The following is a 19,244-nucleotide window of genomic DNA, read 5'->3' on the forward strand; positions in this document are numbered from 1 at the left end:
TGGTGCATTTGAGAACTATCAGGGCATACACCGGTGTGACATCAGCTGGGTACAGTTTATTAGCGCCGCCTCACAGACGCCTCACACGCACTAAACTCAGAGTTTGAGCTGCTCCCATCTGGCGAGCCGGAACATCTATAGGAGATCTTTTATTCAGTGTGCCACACAGGCACTGAATGCAAAATGCAAACTGCATTGCACTGCAAATGCACTTTAAAAACATGTTTTCCACCTGCTGCTGCTTTCTATTTTCCGTTCATGGCGCAATTGTTGTTGTATGTTTAATGGTGATACTGTGTTGTATTTTTAATGTGTGTAATAATTGTGGTGTCATTGTTCTATTTCTGTTTTGCTGAAGTCAGAGACACATTTTCACTAAGGAGGACAATAAAGTCTGATAATAATAATAATGACCGAAATAGCCAACCTTCTGTCATTGTGGCTGCTTATGGATGGAATAATAGTGAAAATAAATGATTCCACATTTAACTGGGGACCACCTTGAACTGCCTCAAGGACCAGTTAACTTTGAGAACCACTGCTTTAGAGATAGGGTTGGCAAGAACCATTGAGGACAAGGAGAAGATTATAGCATCTTCGTCAAGTGGCCTTTACAGCCACGCAGATTAATTTGAGCCTAAGGAATACCAAGGAAACTAGTTTCCGTCGTTTGTATCCACAGTCTTGTTCTTTTGGTCACTGCCTAAAGCTGCTGACCAAAGGTGAGGATTGAAAAGTAGAGATTATTTCCCCGTCTGAATGTATGATATATTTGAAATGTCTAAATATATGGGGTGCAAAACATGAAATACTAAGTCAATTTATCTTCCAAGGCTGCATTTGTTTATTTGTGTTCGTAAAAAAAAAAGGTCAGTGGGATTTTGAATGAGGTTTTTCTTACTTCTGGACCAGAACCTGGACGTTCTGGTTTTACTTCGGTGCTCTGTAATGTCGGGTGTAATGGTCTCGCATGTTTTATTTTAATGTGGACCCCCCAGGGAGAGGAGTTACTTCCAAATAAACAGCAAACATCATATAGTTTTTGAATCATTACTATCAGTGCGTGTGGTTTTCAGTATTGTAGATTTTTCTCTCTCTCTGTCAGGTCGACCTGTCAGTGAAGCCCCTCCCACCTCCTCCTCCTCTGATGTTACAACTGTAAGGTGTGTGTGTGTGTGTGTGTGTACGTGAGAGAGAGAGCTTATTTAAAGAGCTGGTTCTCTCTCACTGGGCGATCGACACCAGCTCAGCATCATCAGCTTACCGCCTGCTGCTTCCAGGGAATAAACTCTGAACACTTTTCCTGAGAGACGTCTGCTGAAGAACCAGTCAGTAAGATGAGACGAGTTTACTGCTTGATTTACTGACAGACGAAATTACTGTTTTTTGTGACTGACTGGAGGGACTCACTGACTAAAATATGATTGTTGACTTACTGACTAGTTTCTTTCATATTAATTTACTGGCAGTTTGTTTCACTTGCTTACTGACTGGCTGGTTCACTAACTGGCAGATTGTTTGTCCAGAAATGTGTTAACTGCTTTACATATTGCTTACTGACTGACTGGTTTACCAGCAAGTGAAGAACTTCGTAGGTTGAAGTGTGATTGCTTCACAGACTGGCTGAATTATTTCCTAACTGTAGTGAAAGCTGTTTGACTGCTTTAAAAACTATTTACTGATTGACTTTGTCTCTTTTTTTTTTGACTTTCAATAGTGAGTAACTGTTTATGGCTGTGAGTTCTTTGTTGATATAACCAGTCAACTCATTTTTAACTGCTTACTGCCTGGTTTGGTGACTGGTTGACCCATTGGTTGAGCGGTTTACTGCCTTGGTGACTGATTTTGTACAGTTTATTCTCATTATCATTATCTAATTTACTAACTGTCTGATTGGCTTACTGACTGACCAATAAGTGACAGACTGGTTTGAATTTTGTTTGCTGTTAAATGTGTCTGTAACTGGTGTACTGACATGTTTACCAGTAGATTGGTAACTTTAAATTACAGTTTATGGCTGACTCCTTAACTGTTGACTTCACCTGTTGTTACTAGTTGACTGACTTTGTGTTTACTGCCTAATTTATCCACTTCTTGAGTGGTGTGCTGACTGGTTTACTGAGCTACTTGTTGATTTAACACTACTCCACTCGTTCTTTACTATTTGTCTGACTTTGTTTAACTGCTTACTGACTGGTTTACCTGTTACATGAGAGGTTTGCTGACTGGGTAACTGGTTTACTGCCTTGTTGTAGTGATTGATTTGTGATGGATGCACTAGTTGACTGACTGGTGAACTGACCATTTACATATTGTTTACTGACTGACGTTGTCTGGTAAAGGCTGAGTTACCTAGTATTAACCAGTATTAACTAGTTGCCTGACCTCGTTTAAATGTTTACTGGCTGGTTATGAACATATTTAACGTTGTTTTCCACAGTAATCTGAGGTCAGTCTGTGTTTCAGGTGCAGGAATGTCTCAGCTGTCTGTCCTTGTGCCACTCACAGGTACGCTGCTCTACTCAGTCCTGTTCTGTTGTATTATCACTCTGTGTTTCATGGTCGGCGTCCTTCTGATTTAACTTGTGTGTTTGACGACAGGTTAATGATGCCTCTCTCTCCCGCCCTCTCTCTCTGCAGGCCTTTTTGTCCTGATCTCCTCAACGTTTGGCTCAGAATCCAGTGGTCAGTCCTGAATGTTACCTGTTTGTCTGTGTGTCTGTTTAACCACCACTCACCTAAAGACTAACTGACGGGTGAAACTAACCAAACCTAACAGGTTAAACTGGCTAATAAAACATGGAGGATGATTTAAATACAGACTCCCTTTGTTCCTTTAGGGATATTTTCCCCTCCAGAACCGTGTGTGTTCTGAGAAATTTCTCTGAATCGATCAAAAGCAGCAGGTCACAAAGGAAATGAGTGTGTTTGTGCTTCTTCTTCTGTCTTTGTGAGAACCAATTTGACTTTTACACTGTTGCACATTTTTGCAAAAGAAGATTTATTTTGTCCAGTCCTCACTTCTTCAAAAGGGTGTTTGAGGATTAGCCTGAGAGTAAGATTACAGTTCGGGCTGTTGTGATGGTTAATTTAAGATGTTAATCAAAACCTGAAGGCTTCATCCTCTGAGGAGAGAGAAATAAATCAGGACACTTAACAATGATTTGACCTGTAATAATGAGAAGTATCTCTGTCTCTCACCCTTAAATGTGACTTTGTGTGTGCATTACTACCTCTTCTTCTTCTTCTTCTTCGTCTTCACTTTGATGAATTGGGGTTTTCGGAAACAGGCAGGCAGCGGTAACCTTAAACCTCCCTGAATGACTTGTTGTTGATCCTCAGAACTTTTTTCCCCTCCCGTGTTTATATTGAGCCCGAATCATAAAAACGTCTGAAATTTAAACTAACCACTTGTCTGTTCTCTCAAATAGAGGAAGCAGATGAAAAGCTCCTTTTATCCCGTGTCTTCTCCTTTCAAAGAGCGGATCTGTTATTCTGACTGTATTTCAATGAATTACTGACTCTCTCATGAATAGTATTATGTAACTGTAAACCTTTTTTATCCTCAGTCGTAAATCGAGTTGATTTCTCCCAGTTTTTGAATCATTTTTATCCTTTTTAAAATGTGTATTACTCTAACTATCAATATATCACAAGTTAACGTTGCTAAAAGCAGCTTATTATTACAGTAAAACATTTTCTTTTATTCTTATTTTGCTGGCTGCACACTAGAGCAGTGGTTCTCGACCTTTTTGTTCTAAGGTACACAGCCCTGTCAATTGAACTCTCCTACCCCTTCATCGATCACACCTATCATGTATCAAATATATAACACTAATTATTACATAAAAGTGGATATTGTTTGTTTTTCTCATAAATTTAAGTGTCAGTGTTAACTGCAACTAATGATTATTTTCATCGTTGATCATTTTGTCGATCAACTGATTAGTTGTTTGGTCTGTAAAATGTCAGAAAATGGTGAAAAATATCGATCCATGTTTTCCAAAGACCACTATGACGTCCTCAGAAGTCATGTTTTGTCCACAGCCCAAAGATTTTTGGGAGTTTACTGTCATAGAGTAGTAAAGAAACCACGCCATATTCACATTTAAGAAGCTGAAACCAGAGAATTGTGACTTTTTCTGTTTTGAAAAAACCCCTACTCCAATTAGAAACCCGGAAAAGCCAATGAGAGCGAGCTGACCAGAAATTGTATTTGCTCGCTCGATAAAATTTATAAACCAGGTTGGTTCCCTCTTTTCAGCCTCGAGGTCATCCGCTGTTCTCACAGCACACACAAGTGCAACCAGCTGACAGCAGTTTACATTTACTCATTTGGCAGACACTTTCATCCAAAGCGACTTACATTTGAGGAACAACATACAAGCATCAACAAAGCAACAATACAGCAAGAGTAATGCAAGTTACAATAGATAAGAGCCAATAGCACCTATGGCATCAATGGGGTACATACCGAGGGAAAGAAGTAAGAGTTAACGAAATAGTTTGATCAACACAAGAGAACTGTAAGGCGATAGAAGAAGTAATTTAGTTTTTGTGAGATCCCAAGTTCCCAGAAACGGTCACTCTGAAATCGTTTAGTATAATCGGCATGATTGTGGTCCTGCGTCTGAATCATCTGGTGTGTGCGCTCTTAAGATATAAATAAAAATATAAAAAATTGGTTTATTCTGTTCTTATTCTGCAGGGGTGGATTTTAACTTTTTGTTTTATGTTTTGGAAAGGTAATAAATCGTACTTCTCCTTTCAACCTCTCTGGGTAGCAACTGTAATTATTAAAAATGCCAAATGGAAAAATGGAAAAATACAGCCAAAAAAGCTAGAAAACAACTCTTTTTGCATTAGCCAATGGAGCGCAGCCACGAAAGTGTCGGACCTCAGTTAGAGCGAAGCCTACACTGCGCTGTGATTGGCCGGCTGCGTATCTGGGCGTGGCTTAGCAAAGGGTCAATTCCAAATTATAGCTGCATGATGACAAGACATAAAACTATATTCATATTCTTTAATTATAATAAAAAATATCCTGCTCAGAACTGCCGCTTCATTACATCATCGTGTTATTTTGACTTAATCTCAGATGTTTAGCAGAGTTTGCGGTGTTGCCAAAGTATTTCACTCTCTTTGCGCACACAGCCGTAGCGCAAGCATGACTTTGACAGGCGGAAGGAGAAGTAGTTCCTATCAACAGAGTACAATTAGACCATCCTGGTGACAGTAAGATACATATGATAAAACACACACTCACTCCAAATTACAAAGTTTAGATATCGATCCTTTTTATAAGAGTATATAAGAGAGCAGGAAACATCAGAAATATCAATACTTTAGTATCGATCCGCACATCACTAATTTAGGGTAGCCTACCAACATTTAGCCGCTAAATCCAGCCGCCTTTGGCGCTTGGCGGGTGTTAATTTCCACCTCTGCGTCTGTGGTATCCCACATTTTTTAAATAAGTTAAGATTTGTAAATATTTTAGTGTAGATCAGGCATTGGATGTTCATTCACTCTTTCATTACGCCACTCAGTTGTTTACAGTGAGCAGTCAATTAAAATTTCATTCATTTAATAACCCGCAGCATTTTTTGCATCACTGATAGATGTCATTTCACAAAACTAATCGTTGCATCTATCTAAAGCAGTTTTCTAGCAAAATACTTTATGCATGTTAAAGATGCTGTTCTTTGTTCTTTGAGTTCAGCACATGTATTTTTATTATGTAGTAAATAGGTTGTGATTTCAGACACAGCCTTGCTAGCAGCTCAGCGAGGCTGTACTCGGGCACAGCGGTACTAGGAGCTAAATGCTAACAGGCTGATGTTCATGTTGACATTTTATGGGATGGATGGTAGCGATGGGAAATATTCCCATGTTTAAGCTTTACAAGCATTCACTTCACAGAATTACTACAAGCAGATGTTTGGTTGGCCAAGTTTGTTCTAAAAATACTGTGAATTGATCTTCAGAACGTTTTGGTGTAATTTATAAAAATAAAAAATACAGAGACTTTAGTCTATGCGACTCATCAATGTTTGTTTTTTTGTGAGTACTTTTGTTTGTGCCAAGTCTGAGATAATTCAGTTTCCTTTCATGATTACAAATTCGATGATGATTAGATGATTTCAACACCAGTCAGAAACTTTAAATTTTGATAACTTCAGTGTCACTTGAACGCAGCATTATCAGGAATTGCATTAGCAGAATTTAGTTCAGTCCCAAAAGGTTTTATATTTTTATTAGGTTTCGGGTACACCATATTGTTTATATTGTTTTATATTATTTTTCACCGCGTAGTGTTGTATATTATTGCACTGTATTGGTGTGTAATTAGATAGGAGACTTTGTTGTCCACACAGAAACATACAAATATACGTGAAATTAATATTATTTTTATCACGTGCTTTATATATTATGTTTTGGTTAAATTGTATATATTGTTACTTATAACTATACTTATATTATGTATGTTATATACACGTGTTTGTACTTCAGTATGATGCATTCAACATAAAAGTAATGAAAAATCAAAAAGAACCTAATCTCATAGAAGACAAAATTTATGTTTCTGACTTTTACTACATTTTTATTCATAATTACTGTTAATGTTGATGTCATTCATTGATCAGTGCCGGTACCGGTGACCTGTGTGACGCGCGGAGCCGACCTGGTGGAGGACGGTGTGGTGGTTTTGTGTCCTCCGGACTGCACCCAATGGAGGGTGTCTGTGTTCGGGACGGGAATCTACGCCTCCGTCTCCTCCGTCTGTGGAGCTGCTGTCCACAGGTAGGAATTTTACACCTGCTTTCTGTCTTTCTTTCCGAACCGACTGTCCCTGAAAATCACACCAAAGCAGATCTTTGTGCTGAATGGTTGAAGTCAGATTAGGTTAAGATGAAAGTTATGGAGGTTTGGAGCAGGTCTGGTTGGAGTCTGGAGTTTTTCTGGTGTACATTTAACGACACGTGGCTCAAACAATCTGTCCTGCTACCGACGGCAGCTGCGGGTGTGATGTAATAATGAACAGCATGAGTCCTGCTCTCTACTGAACCCCAGCAAAACACCAACACCACGAAGGAATGTGCAGGAATGAAGGATTAAGCTCTCAACCCTGAATGACCTCCTTCCTCTGCAGAGGGCCGCGGGGCCCCGAGAGGAAAAAAACTCGACTCTGCTCCTTCAGATCCTTCCTTCAGTCATTCACTACTTTATATCTTATAAATCTATCTTTATATCTTCTCCAGCCTCTTTTGTCTGATGTCTGACTCACTTTTAAACCACAATGAATAACACTTCCTGTTCTAAGATGTTTCTTATGCAAAGCTCCAGTGTCAGCGTGGAGACAACATGATCTCAGCCTTCAGTTTAAATGTGACTGTGATCAGATTTCGAGCAAACAAACTGAGCTAAACTTCATTCATTCATTTCATGAAGAGTGATTTGTGGATTTGTCTTGATACTCATTACTCTTAAGGATTATTCAGTTAATTACAACTTGGGTCTCATTTTGAAAAATTTTTCCATGTTTTGTTGTTCTCAACATACAAAATGAAAATCCACTGCAGAATTTCTGGGTGTATATGTGTAAATGTATATAAGTAATGGTATAGGTATATCTTTCCCTATTCTAATATAAATGTTATGTTATTTGGGACTACAAACTATAATTTTGTTTAATAATGATAATGATAAATTACCTTGATCCTTGATTCAGAGGTATGGAATCACGCTAAAGTGGATTTAGCTTAAAAAATAATGCACCAAACTATGAAAAAAAGACCCAAGTTGTGACAAACCAGAACAATACTGCACTTTTTTTTGTCTCTGGTCTGAAGGGGGGTGCTGGGTCCGTCCGGCGGCCCCGTCAGGGTTCACAAGCTGCAGGGACGACAAAACTACATGAGCTCCTATGCCCACGGCATCCAATCACAGGACCTGTCACGCTGGACCGCCTCATTCAGCCTCACTAGTAGGTGGAGTCATTTTACTCATTGATCGATAGGGCTGGGAATTGATTAGTTTTATTGTGCAAGGAAGTTTTGGACTAAGTTTTATTTTGGAATCTGGAAAACTGTGATGCTTTCCAATATTCCCACATTTAATAGATTAAACAATGACTCGATAAATAACAGAAGTCAAGAGATTAATCATCATTTAAAATACTCATCAGTTGCAGGAATGAACTCAGAAATAAACATACTGGACTGAAGGACACTACAAATTGTTCCTTTTAAAGAAAAACCGCAAGGTCCAAGTTACTTTTTGTCCAAGTTGGCTTAAAAACATTGAAACATCATTCTTTATTTAGGAACCAGCAGTTTGACCAACAAATCGCAACTCAGTCTACTTATTCACTTGTTTTGTAGCTTCCAAACTTTCGATGGAGTTAAGTCCTGAAGGTGATCAGAAAAGTTTGAACAGCCCTGACACATAAGGTTTTATGTGTCAGGGCTGTTTCTACTTGTTGAGTTCTACTGCCCCCTAGAGGACAAAAGCCACTTAAAGGATAATTTTGGTATTTTTAACAAAACTGGCTGCAGTGGCTGCAACTTTATTCCTTTGGGGAACTTTTGCCCGTCAAACTGACGTCCACAAAAAGTTTGTTGTGTTGGAGTAACGTTAGGAAATAAAGTCTAGCTAGCAGCTCCTCTACATACACAACAAACTCTCCTCCCTTGTTTCCACCGGCGTCTTCCTGCAACAACTTTCCTCTCACGAGATTTCAGAGCGAGAACTGTACTTGAGCGAGACTTCAGTTTCTTGTTAAAAACTAAGGGTGTCCCTAAGAGTCCCTCATAGGGATCCTTTCCATGATGTTGTCAGACACCTGGTGTAACAGTCTGAGCCTGTCGGTGGCAAAAAGAAGCACTTTTCGTGGGCGTAATTTTGACGGGAGCAATTGCCCCAAGGGAATACATTGCAGCCACTACTTTCCAAAGGGTTTTGTACCTACGACTCATTTCAAAACCAACATATGTGACAATAGGGCCCAGGTTTAAAAATACCAGAATTATCCTTTAAAGCAGCCATAAATTTCCTCTCATCACTTGGTAATCTTTGTAATACCACTCTATAATTTATAATTTGTAACTGTCGAGTAATATACAAAGATATTAATATTACTAATATTTAACATTCAACCCAGTATCCTTTGTCCAAAGGTTAAATGAAACAGGAAACTGCTTTACTGAAATGAAGGAAATATAAAGAGACGGTGTTAAATCGAGAATTAAATCTAATCTAAAAGCAGGCAGCTTAATGATCAGTGAGGAATCTGTGTGTCTGTCAGATTGTTTTGAGCTCTTCTGCCTCCTAGTGGGCAGGTACAGTCATTACAGATTTAAATAATGCTGACCTTGTCTTGAGACTTCATCACTTATTGGCGTGTCTGTGTGATCAGAGCCTTTAAGTGTCCCACTGGAGTTGACCAGTGACACCAGTACCACAGATCTGCCTGCAGCTGCACAACCAGGTAAATTATACACGTTATTATATTTACTACTACTGATATGCTAAACTCAAATAATACATAAATACCTCACATTCTTAAATTATTGTCTGGGGCTTTATTCAGTGATTTATATTAGAGACAAGTGATTTCTCCTGTTTTTTTATGTTTGATCATACATTGAACAAAATTATAAATGCAACACTTTTGTTTTTGCCCCCATTCATCATGAGCTGAACTCAAAGATCTAAGACTTTCTCTATTTACACAATAGGCCTATTTCTCTCAAATATTGTTCACAAATCCGTCAAAATCTGTGTTAGTGAGCACTTTGCAGAGATAAACCTTCCACCTCCCAGGTGTGGCATATCAAGATGATCATACAACATGGGTATTGCACAGGTGTGCCTTAGGTGTGCCTTAGGCTGGCCACAAAAAAAGGCCACTCCAAAATGTGCAGTTTTACTGGGTTCAGAAACCAGTCAACAGAGTCCTGTGATCAGAGTCAGAACTCAGAATCAGAAATACTTTATTAATCTTGAGGGGAAATTGTTGTATTTGTTAATCAAGGCATTGAAGAGATAGAAATAATAATATAAAGTTGGCAAGTAAAAAACTGTAAAAACAATAATCTAAAAATATAAATAGGATTGTAGAAATATGTACAGTATTCTACATTATGTGATGGAAAATGCTTTCCCTGGTTTCTTATTTGCTGATTTACTAAAGTCACATCTATTGTTTTTGCCATTTTTCTAGCATGGTAATGTTGCTGTTAATGATACTCGACACTTCCTGCAAAGGTGTTTCACATTAAAAGCTACCAAAACAAGCTCAAAAGGCACTTTCTGACGGGCTTTTATTTTGAAACACCTGCAGGTATTTTTTTATTTGTTGATGGTGTTTAAGAGCGATTTAAAAAAAAAACAATAAACAACAGCAACTATAAATAATTAATGTTGTGGAAACAGTATACTGAATTTACCATGTGAGCAGTTACAGTGCAGGTACATCTTGAGATCTGTTCATGCCGGCTATTATTGAGACTCGTTATTTAAATACCAACTTTGTTTTGAGAATCTGCAGCTGGACATTGAGGTGAATTAACAGACTTTTCCTGCTGCTGTCGGGGTGTTTTTGTTCTCCCGAAGCTTCCAGACACAACAGGAATGTGATGTTTTCACCAGACAGACTGTGCTACCCCAGCTGACCTGTGTGTTTGTGTTGCAGCAAAGAAACCACTGAAGAAGCTGTCAGTGAAGAAAGCTCTGACAGGTGGAAATAAAGGTTGGTATGTTTGTTCTTGTGGAGGTTTTTCTGTTTTTTGTGTTGAAATTAAATCAGGATAGATTAGAATCAGGAACTAAGATTTCCAAATGTGTCTTTAGTAGGCCTAAGTAATACTTCAGGATCACTCAGTTTCATTTCCAGACACTTTCTAAAATCAGGATTCATCTCTTTGATAATTCTGTAACAACGAAGTGAAGCTGAGGGGAAACTAGTGCGTCCTGTGTTCATTTGTGTGTGCGTGCAGACTGTCAGATGGACATCGCAATGGTGATCGACAGCAGTAACAACATCGGGCAGCGGCGGTTCAACCTGCAGAAGAACTTTGTCACCAAGCTGGCGGCCATGTTGAGAGTCGGATCAACAGGACCGCATGTAGGGCTGATCCAGGCCAGGTCAGACACACACACACACACATACAGGGCGCCTGGGCAATGCTGTGTGAATACTGAACAAATTCAGGTTTAAAATAAATAATAAAGAGCAAATAAAAAATACCAGCAATACAGAGACTTTTCTAGGAAAATGGCTCTAGTAGGTAAATCAGGTATGAAGTTTATTCTAAGCAATAAGCCTTTCTTATAGAAATATGCTTTCCTTGTCGGATTAAACTAAAAGAAGTCCTCTTCAGTCAAGAAATACAGTTGAAGGTCCTTTAGTAAAATACGTCGACATTCCTGTACAATAAAGTACAAAATGGTAAAGTACTGAAAGTATTTTAGGTAGCACTAAGGTACAAAGACTACTTTTACACGAGTATTTCCATTTTATGCTACTTTCTACCACTACCCCTTCAAGGCAAATATTGCACTTGTTACTTTACTACATTTGTCTGACAGCTTTAGTTACCTTTCAGATACAGTTTTCATTCCCTTCCTGTGCAGTGAAAACAACGTATCTCCTGCTGTGATGAAATGAGAAAATCCTCTTCTTTCTTAAACTAAATAAACTATTTAAACCCACTTGGATCAGCTGGAAAATGCATCATCACAAAGCTGAAAACAGGGCTGTTTGTTTGAGCCCATGAAAAGTTGACATTTTAGAGATGCGTGATTCTCACAGGGCAGCAAAGCTACAAACTTATGATGATCTCATAGAATATGATGCATTGCTATAGATTAACCTACCCAACAGGATATAAAGGAGTTAAAATGCAACACCCACATTAATGCAACAGTAATATTGATCCAGAAACATCAGATATAATAGTGAAACACAGACAGGAGACATTTTACTGTGATACTTTAATACATCTTGATGTTATTACTGTTTATGAATAGAGGACTTTTGCTTGCAGTGGAGTATTTTCACAGTGTGGTATAAGTACTTTTACTGAAGCAAATGATTTAATACTTCTTCCACCACTGCTGCTGAATGTGTATAAGGACTGATCTCAAATTGGAGCCTTGAAGCCTTTAAGTGAGGCCACATTTTCAACTTGTTTTTCGTGTGTGCGCACACAGTGACACTCCCAGGACAGAGTTCTTTCTGACCAACTACACTCAGCCTAAAGAGCTGCTGTTTGCCATCAAGGAGCTGGCCTACCTGGGAGGAAACACCAACACAGGTAATACAGACACACACAAATGCATGTTTGTACTTTATACACTCGGTCACATTGCTGAGCCCATAACCTTAACCTAGAGTGGAATGATTTAGAAAAAAAAAGTCTAATTGCAATTTTCTTGACTGATATTGCAATTGCGACATGATTGGCGTACATAATTATTCTCATTTTCATTGATTCATTCATGTTAAACCCAAAAGCAGATGGAAAAGCAAATCATCATCATACACAATTTCCAGGTCTGACATTTGTCATCAACGAGGACACATATAATCCTGCTTTGATCATATTTTCATCCTGTTCAATTAAAATCTGAGGTGCTGCCCACTTTCAGGTATGATGAGATGTTACTTGAATGATGTAGAAACTTAATTTAACATAATATATGTAGAAATATATGTATGCATTTCGTCAATATAGAAAAAGATTCCTACAGAGATTTCTAGGATGTCAAAGTCAAAATCACACATTTAGATTTATATCTCGAGCATTTCAGAAAAGGCAAGCATCCACATCCGTTATATAACCACACCTAATAATTTTAACCAAGATTACACAACTACATCTCCCATGAGGCTTTGGCAGCTCCTCTGTTGCTAAAATAATGTCAGAAGTACATTAAAATATCTAACTGGTTTCTTTTGTTATTGTTGGCCTCGTGCAGGTAAGGCCATCATGCACGTGGCGGAGACCTTCTTCACCCAGGAGAACGGGGGGAGGCGGGGTCACCCCCGGGTGATGGTGGTGCTGATTGACGGCTGGCCGTCTGACGACCTGGAGCAGGCGGCCATGTTGGCCAGAGAGTCTGGCATCAATGTCTTCCTGGTGTCTGTGGCCAAACCGGCACCTGAGGAGCTCACCATGGTGCGAGACAAGGATTTTGTGAAGAAGGTGCACACTTTTATTTATAATTTCAATTTATAAAATGAACTTCAGCTAAATGTTTTTTGGAGATACAACATGTCCATAACAACAGGCCGTGTTCTCCTCTTCCTGCAGGCGGTGTGTAAAGATAACGGATTCTTCAGTTATTTGATCCCCAGCTGGTTCAGCACCACCAAACATGTTAAACCTCTCACGCAGAGACTCTGCTCGCTGGATGGCCTGCTCTGCAGTAAGACACAACTTCACTTCAATCTGTCTCTTTATTAGTCCAGAGACGGCAAAACATGGATCGCAACAAAAATAAAGGAAGACTTCAAAATTTGCTTTCTTGGCATTAGAAGAGATCAGTACAATTCCCATGTCTGTTCCCTTGGTATGAATCTGCAGACAGTTAGCTTAGCTTAGCTTAGCATTAAGACTAGAAACAGGTGCACAAAGGTACCAAAATCTAAAGATCACTAATTAACAATAATAATGTTTTATATTGTTTCTTTAATCTGTACACAAATTGTGAAGTTGAGGTTATACAGAGAGTTTTGTTGCGTATTATTTAGGATAATTAGGATTTTGGGTCCGAGCCAAGGCTGGTCAGGACAGATTATCTGCCCACATATCCTGTATTTTGAGGGGTTTACAGACATAATCCTAAAGTCGCGGACTGGATCAGAGGCTCTCAGATTTTAAATTGTAAATATAGATATTTGCACGCAGTGGTAATGTGAGGATAAAGTACAGGTCATGAGATATCATGTGCCAGATGCACAGACCTGAAGCTGTACTAAAAAAATGCATTGAGTTGAGTAACACTTTGTAGGATTACGAATGAAAATTGAATTGTACTTAGTAACAAAAACACCTGTGTAACTTTGAAAAATCACTTTCATCACTTCATAAATGTTATAGTCCAAAGTCCTGCTAGAGGCTGCGGCGTTCATTACAGCTGTGATAGGAACAAATATCTTCCCAGTAGTGGAGCTAAAAATAGTCAAGCATTCGAGAAAGTTTAGTTTTTTCTTGTGTTCAAGTGAAATGTTATCTCAGAAAATGTGCATGTGTACAATAAATGTGTTTTTTTTTAAGGTAAAACCTGCTACAACTCTGTGAACATCGGCTTCCTCATCGACGGCTCATCCAGCGTCGGAGATGGAAACTTCCAGCTGGTCCTGGACTTCGTGGCTGGAATCGCCAGAAGTTTCGACGTCTCAGACGTGGGCTCTCGCATCGGTCAGCTTCACAGGATGAAAATGATTTCATTAATAGATGAACTGATTAATTGGCGAGCTGATTGGTTGACCGTGTGTTGGATGTCCAGGTGCGGTGCAGTTCACCTATGATCAGCAGCTGGAGTTCGGCCTGTTTGACCACTCTAACAAAGACGATGCCGTCAAAGCTCTGAAGAGGATCCCCTACATGAGCGGAGGAACGGCCACTGGAGCAGCCATCACTTACACCACCCAGAACCTGTTCAGGTAACACCACACCTGAGTGTTGCAGTCTGTTTCTACAAGAAAACACCCAACCAGCTTTTTAATGATTAAAGGCTGGTGATTTCTGTATTCTAAAATTTATCCCACAAACACCATCCTGCTGCCCGAAATGCTCACTAGAGTACCAAATGTGGATTCATCCGCTGCTGAAAATAGACCCTCTTTGCTAAAAGCTAAAGCGAGCAGCTGTTTAAGAAAATAACTGAGCCTTTCTATTTGAAAACGAAACTATATATTTGTGAGGTGTATTTAAAGTCCTCCGTAGGAGCCACAGACAGGAAGTCCAACAGTATTGAGAGACGGACTGATACATGGCTGTGTCCAGTGTTTTACCCAAATCAGCAATTTGTGACCAGTTATTGAAATAGTAATTTTCCTTCCACTGATTGATCTGAACTAGATGATTTAGGAAGGGCGGCACGGTGGTGTAGTGGTTAGCGCTGTCGCCCCACAGCAAGAAGGTACTGGGTTCAAACCTTGGTCGTCCCAGGTCAAGAGTTTGCGGGTTCTCTCCGGGTGCTCCGGCTTCTCCCGCTGTCCAAAGACATGCAGGATGGATATACCTTAGGATGTAAAATGATTTAGTAATATAACAAAAAGTCACTCATCATCAATAAGAGGTGGCAGAAACAACCACTCACATTCACACCTAAGGGCAGTTTATGGGTTTGTCTCAGCCAGATTCATTGTGTCTGGAGGAGGAAAATGGTTTTAAATTAAAGATTTGTTTTTTCTCCACCAGGCGAACAGGACCAGGTCGCAACTTTCTCATCGTGGTGACAGACGGCCAATCATATGACGACGTCAGAGGCCCGGCGCTGGCTGCACAGAAACAAGGTGTGTTAGAATAAAATTTTAAAAACAGCGGGTTGTGTACACTGATTCCTGAAATCTTCAGCTCCTCCCCTTTCTCCCATCCACCAATCACTAGGCATCACCATGTATTCGGTGGGCGTAGCCTGGGCGCCCCTGGATGACCTCAAAGCGATGTCATCAGAGGCAAAGGACAGCCACACCTTCTTCACCAGAGAGTTCACCGGCCTAGCGGAGTTCATCCCTGCGCTGGTCCGAGGCATCTGTCGAGACTTCACAGAGAACAACTAAGAAAACACACACACGTGTACTTCTATACTTGTGACGACAACATTAACCCAAACTTTCAACAGCCTGAAGATGTGACTGACTAAATATTCACTTTAGAAAATGTCCTCACTTTGAAGGTAGAGACGTTTCTTCTTCCTGTAACAGCCATTTGAAGAAAAGTAAACCAAACAAAATATCCCTGCCAGCACAAAGATGGAAGTACAGTAGCACACACACACACAAACACACACTGTATATATATATATTCTGTTCACATATACCAACCAATACTGATACATACACATGAACACATGTATATAAAAGACACAACATCATCAGTCATACACATATATACACCAAATAAATGTTTTTCTATTAAATGAAGGAGATGTTGGAAAATCACCAAACCACCAATTCATTTTTCACTAAACAATCCACTGACAGTATGTTTGGTTCTGTAATCAGATTTTTTACATAAAGAATAATCTAGTAATCCTAAAGTACAACACAAAAACTAGCATTGTGAACAACTACTGTCATATTAGCAAGCAAAATTGGTATTGTGAATTTTAACCCAGCTAACTTTAAAAGGAACCGTAATCAGATGCTCGCTGTGTACTGCAGGGTTCAATCAAAGCAGAGGAAGCTAATTTCTATAAAATAGATGCTAACTATGAAATAAACCAATAATAAACTACAGATTAAAGAAAAAAAAAAAGGTATTCTTGTAATTACAACTTCTGTGTCTCATTATTACAAAATATACATATTGCAAGAGTTTTATTGTATCAGATCCATATCTCATAATTAAAACTAGCTAAAATGTGTATCAGATCTCATCACTATGAGATTTTCTTATTATCTTTTAATTGAGGTCTGAAGAAAAACGAATAATTAGAAATTATTAGATAAAGATTTTGTATTACAAGATACTAAGTTATAACCAAGAAAACATTAACTTTTTTAAGTTAATGTTACATTCTTCTGTATTTATTCCAGAGTAATCTGAATTTACGCTTCATCTCTGAAAATTACTCAACTAAACAAAAAACCCTGAATTCTTGAATCTAAGAATTCATTCTTATGATCCAGGTGACTTTCAAACATTTCATAGGTCGGTCCACACAGGATGTTAAACCAAGCAGCTCTCATGACTTATGTGACTGTTGATCAAAGATGGGAAAACTTTTCTGTGATAAAATATTCTACACTCAAGGTGATTTAAAGGGTTAAAAAGGTTAAAAACACCAAAGTCACAGAAACAAACCTAACCAATAGAGGCAACGGGAGACCAGCAACTCCGTGTTCTGCCAGGTAAAATTACTGTTTTTGTCAAAGAAGTCTGGTGGCTTTGACGAGAGTGACTATTTCTGGTTAAACAAAAAAGATATTACTCTTTAAAATAAATAAATAAAGGTCCATCTCTGTAGGGATCCTTTGCGCAATGTTGCCAGACACTTGTAATAACAATCTGAGCACTTTAGTGGATGCAATTGCCCACAATGATTGTGTTGCAACCCCAAAATTCCAAAAAATGTCCATGTTAGTCATATAGACACAAACACATGGAAAAATAGGGTGCAAATTGAAAAATACCGAATTTAGCACAGAGCACTTTGGTCACATGATTACAGGTGGCCGTACTGTAGCCTATAAGCAGGGAGATGAATATCTGTAGGATGCTGGTAAAAGCTTTCAGACACCTTGAGTTTAGAATATAATAACAGAAAGCTTAAAGTACTTGTTATCAACAAGACAAGAAAATTCTGCAAAACAAAATAAACACTGACATTAGTTAAATCTTGACTTTCTGTTTGTATTTCAGATTTCTATCATAAATTACAGGATCAAATGACATGCTAACAGAAATATATTCCAAGATGTTCTAAGTTTTAAGCTCCATCCTTGTTTATGTTGTGATTAGCAGTTTACAACATTGTACATGTATTACAACAATGTATTAATGTCCAAAATCAAAGTTAAACTGCATTAAATCCTCATTTAAATTAGATATGGTTTGACAAAAGAATCTGGTGAAGTTCAATTACAGAAAGAACCAAGGTTTCCAAGGAGAAGCTAAATCAACGTGAACAATTTAATTTAAATGAGCTGCTTGGAATTAATGCAGTTGTAACTTGATGTTGGATAGAGATGTGTGGATATACTTCACATGTTGCCTGTTTAACAACATTGCATTCTTTGACATTCAAACATCGTTAAAATATCAACCATTGTTGGGGGGGCCTTGGTGGCCTAATTCATTACAGCACATACCAGTTCGATTTGTTCTGTTTGTTGAGGGTCCTCCTGTCTCTCCACACTGCGTCTGTCAGACAAAGACAAAATTACCCCCCCCCCCTCCAGGACACATGTGAGATTACACAGATTCTAGTCTTTAAATGTGTTTTCGTTAAATTACCATGTTTTTATTAGTTTCAAGTCTCTGGCAGGTTCCGTTTGTAAAAAAGGAACGGAAACCAATGTCTGTCTGGAATCTTAAAAACTGATGGATGATTTGAAAAAAATGAACAGTGGTGATGAACAGAATGCTGGATCTAAAATTATCTGTATGCCTCTTTGCCTTTGGGAAACCTGGTTCTGTTTTTATTTTATTTTTTGGTCTCCTCCTATTAGATTGGGATGATTCTGTTCCTTTTTTTTTTGTATTTATTACCTGTTTTCCTTGTCTTTCAATAAAGAATAGTTATTTTTACAGCATGCCCACTGTCTTGTGTTCATGGTAACAGAAGCTGCTGAAAGCATCAGAAAGACATGTAGCGACATCTGGTGTCCAAACTGCAGATTACAGGAAACAAACAGCATCAGACCACAAAACTCAATCTACTTATGTGAAGCAATGGATAACTGGCTTGTTTAATTATACATACAAATGCAAGCATGAATGCACGTTGGCATGTCACCATTTGCTATTACTGCACTGTAAAAAGTGTACAGTTACAGTAATCCCTTCTATACTAGCTGCTGAAACACTACAAAGATTGGTACATAGGCTAAACTTTATGTGTAAAGTATGGAGGTGGGACAGACCTAAAAGGATTCACCAGAATTGTATTCCTGTAAATGTTGGGAAATAAAAACAGTAGCGCTTCCTTTTAAAGATAATTCATTTCCAAATACTTTTCTACAAAGTGTACTGAAAATATTTATGTAATCTGGTGCCAATTACAGGAAAATACAGATCTGACAGTGTGAATTTGTTAAAGGTTTAGTTTATAAGCAGTAGCTGAACATTTTAATTGAGTCACTTCACTGTTAGTTATATTTGTACTAGTAGGCTACATCTTTGTTATGTTTGGTGTGAAAGGTTGCCTAATTCCAGTGATATCAAAATATATTATTATGGCTAAATCTGTAATATAGGCTAAATTATTTACATACACAGACTGCAACCTAACCAGTGGGGGTCGGTTCCTTTACTTAAGAGGAGCATTACCTTTATAATAAAAAG

General features: G+C 38.6%; 1 protein-coding gene and 1 long non-coding RNA gene across 2 annotated transcripts; one reads left to right on the plus strand and one right to left on the minus strand.

Moving 5' to 3' along the window:
* Positions 1–1,373: 1,373 nt before the first annotated feature.
* Positions 1,374–18,488, plus strand: coch (coagulation factor C homolog, cochlin (Limulus polyphemus)). The gene is made up of 14 exons (XM_038728159.1): positions 1,374–2,508; positions 2,641–2,685; positions 6,648–6,804; positions 7,854–7,987; positions 9,419–9,490; positions 10,697–10,753; positions 11,001–11,148; positions 12,217–12,320; positions 12,985–13,211; positions 13,320–13,434; positions 14,286–14,429; positions 14,518–14,674; positions 15,435–15,529; positions 15,624–18,488. The coding sequence occupies exons 1-14, from the start codon at positions 2,412–2,414 to the stop codon at positions 15,794–15,796; spliced, it is 1,725 nt and encodes a 574-aa protein (XP_038584087.1). The 5' UTR covers positions 1,374–2,411; the 3' UTR covers positions 15,797–18,488.
* On the minus strand, positions 14,295–15,402 carry LOC119909902. The gene is made up of 3 exons (XR_005445568.1): positions 15,169–15,402; positions 14,534–14,666; positions 14,295–14,434 (listed from the first exon to the last, which is right to left on the minus strand). It is a non-coding gene; the product is annotated as an uncharacterized LOC119909902 (long non-coding RNA).
* Positions 18,489–19,244: the final 756 nt, after the last annotated feature.

The sequence above is a fragment of the Micropterus salmoides genome, unplaced genomic scaffold, assembly GCF_014851395.1.
Source record: "Micropterus salmoides isolate LMB-PRFRI ecotype aquatic unplaced genomic scaffold, ASM1485139v1 Ms_hic_scaffold_19, whole genome shotgun sequence".
NCBI classification, from domain to species: Eukaryota; Metazoa; Chordata; class Actinopteri; order Centrarchiformes; family Centrarchidae; genus Micropterus; species Micropterus salmoides.

What these genes read in the sequence shown, in the direction of transcription:
- coch (XM_038728159.1), top strand. Translation starts at nt 2,412, where the DNA reads ATGAACATATTTAACGTTGTTTTCCACAGTAATCTGAGGTCAGTCTGT. An exon ending in GCCTGCAGCTGCACAACCAG is followed by an intron (nt 9,491 to 10,696) that starts GTAAATTATACA and finishes TTTGTGTTGCAG; the next exon opens with CAAAGAAACCACTGAAGAAG. An exon ending in AGACGTGGGCTCTCGCATCG is followed by an intron (nt 14,430 to 14,517) that starts GTCAGCTTCACA and finishes TTGGATGTCCAG; the next exon opens with GTGCGGTGCAGTTCACCTAT.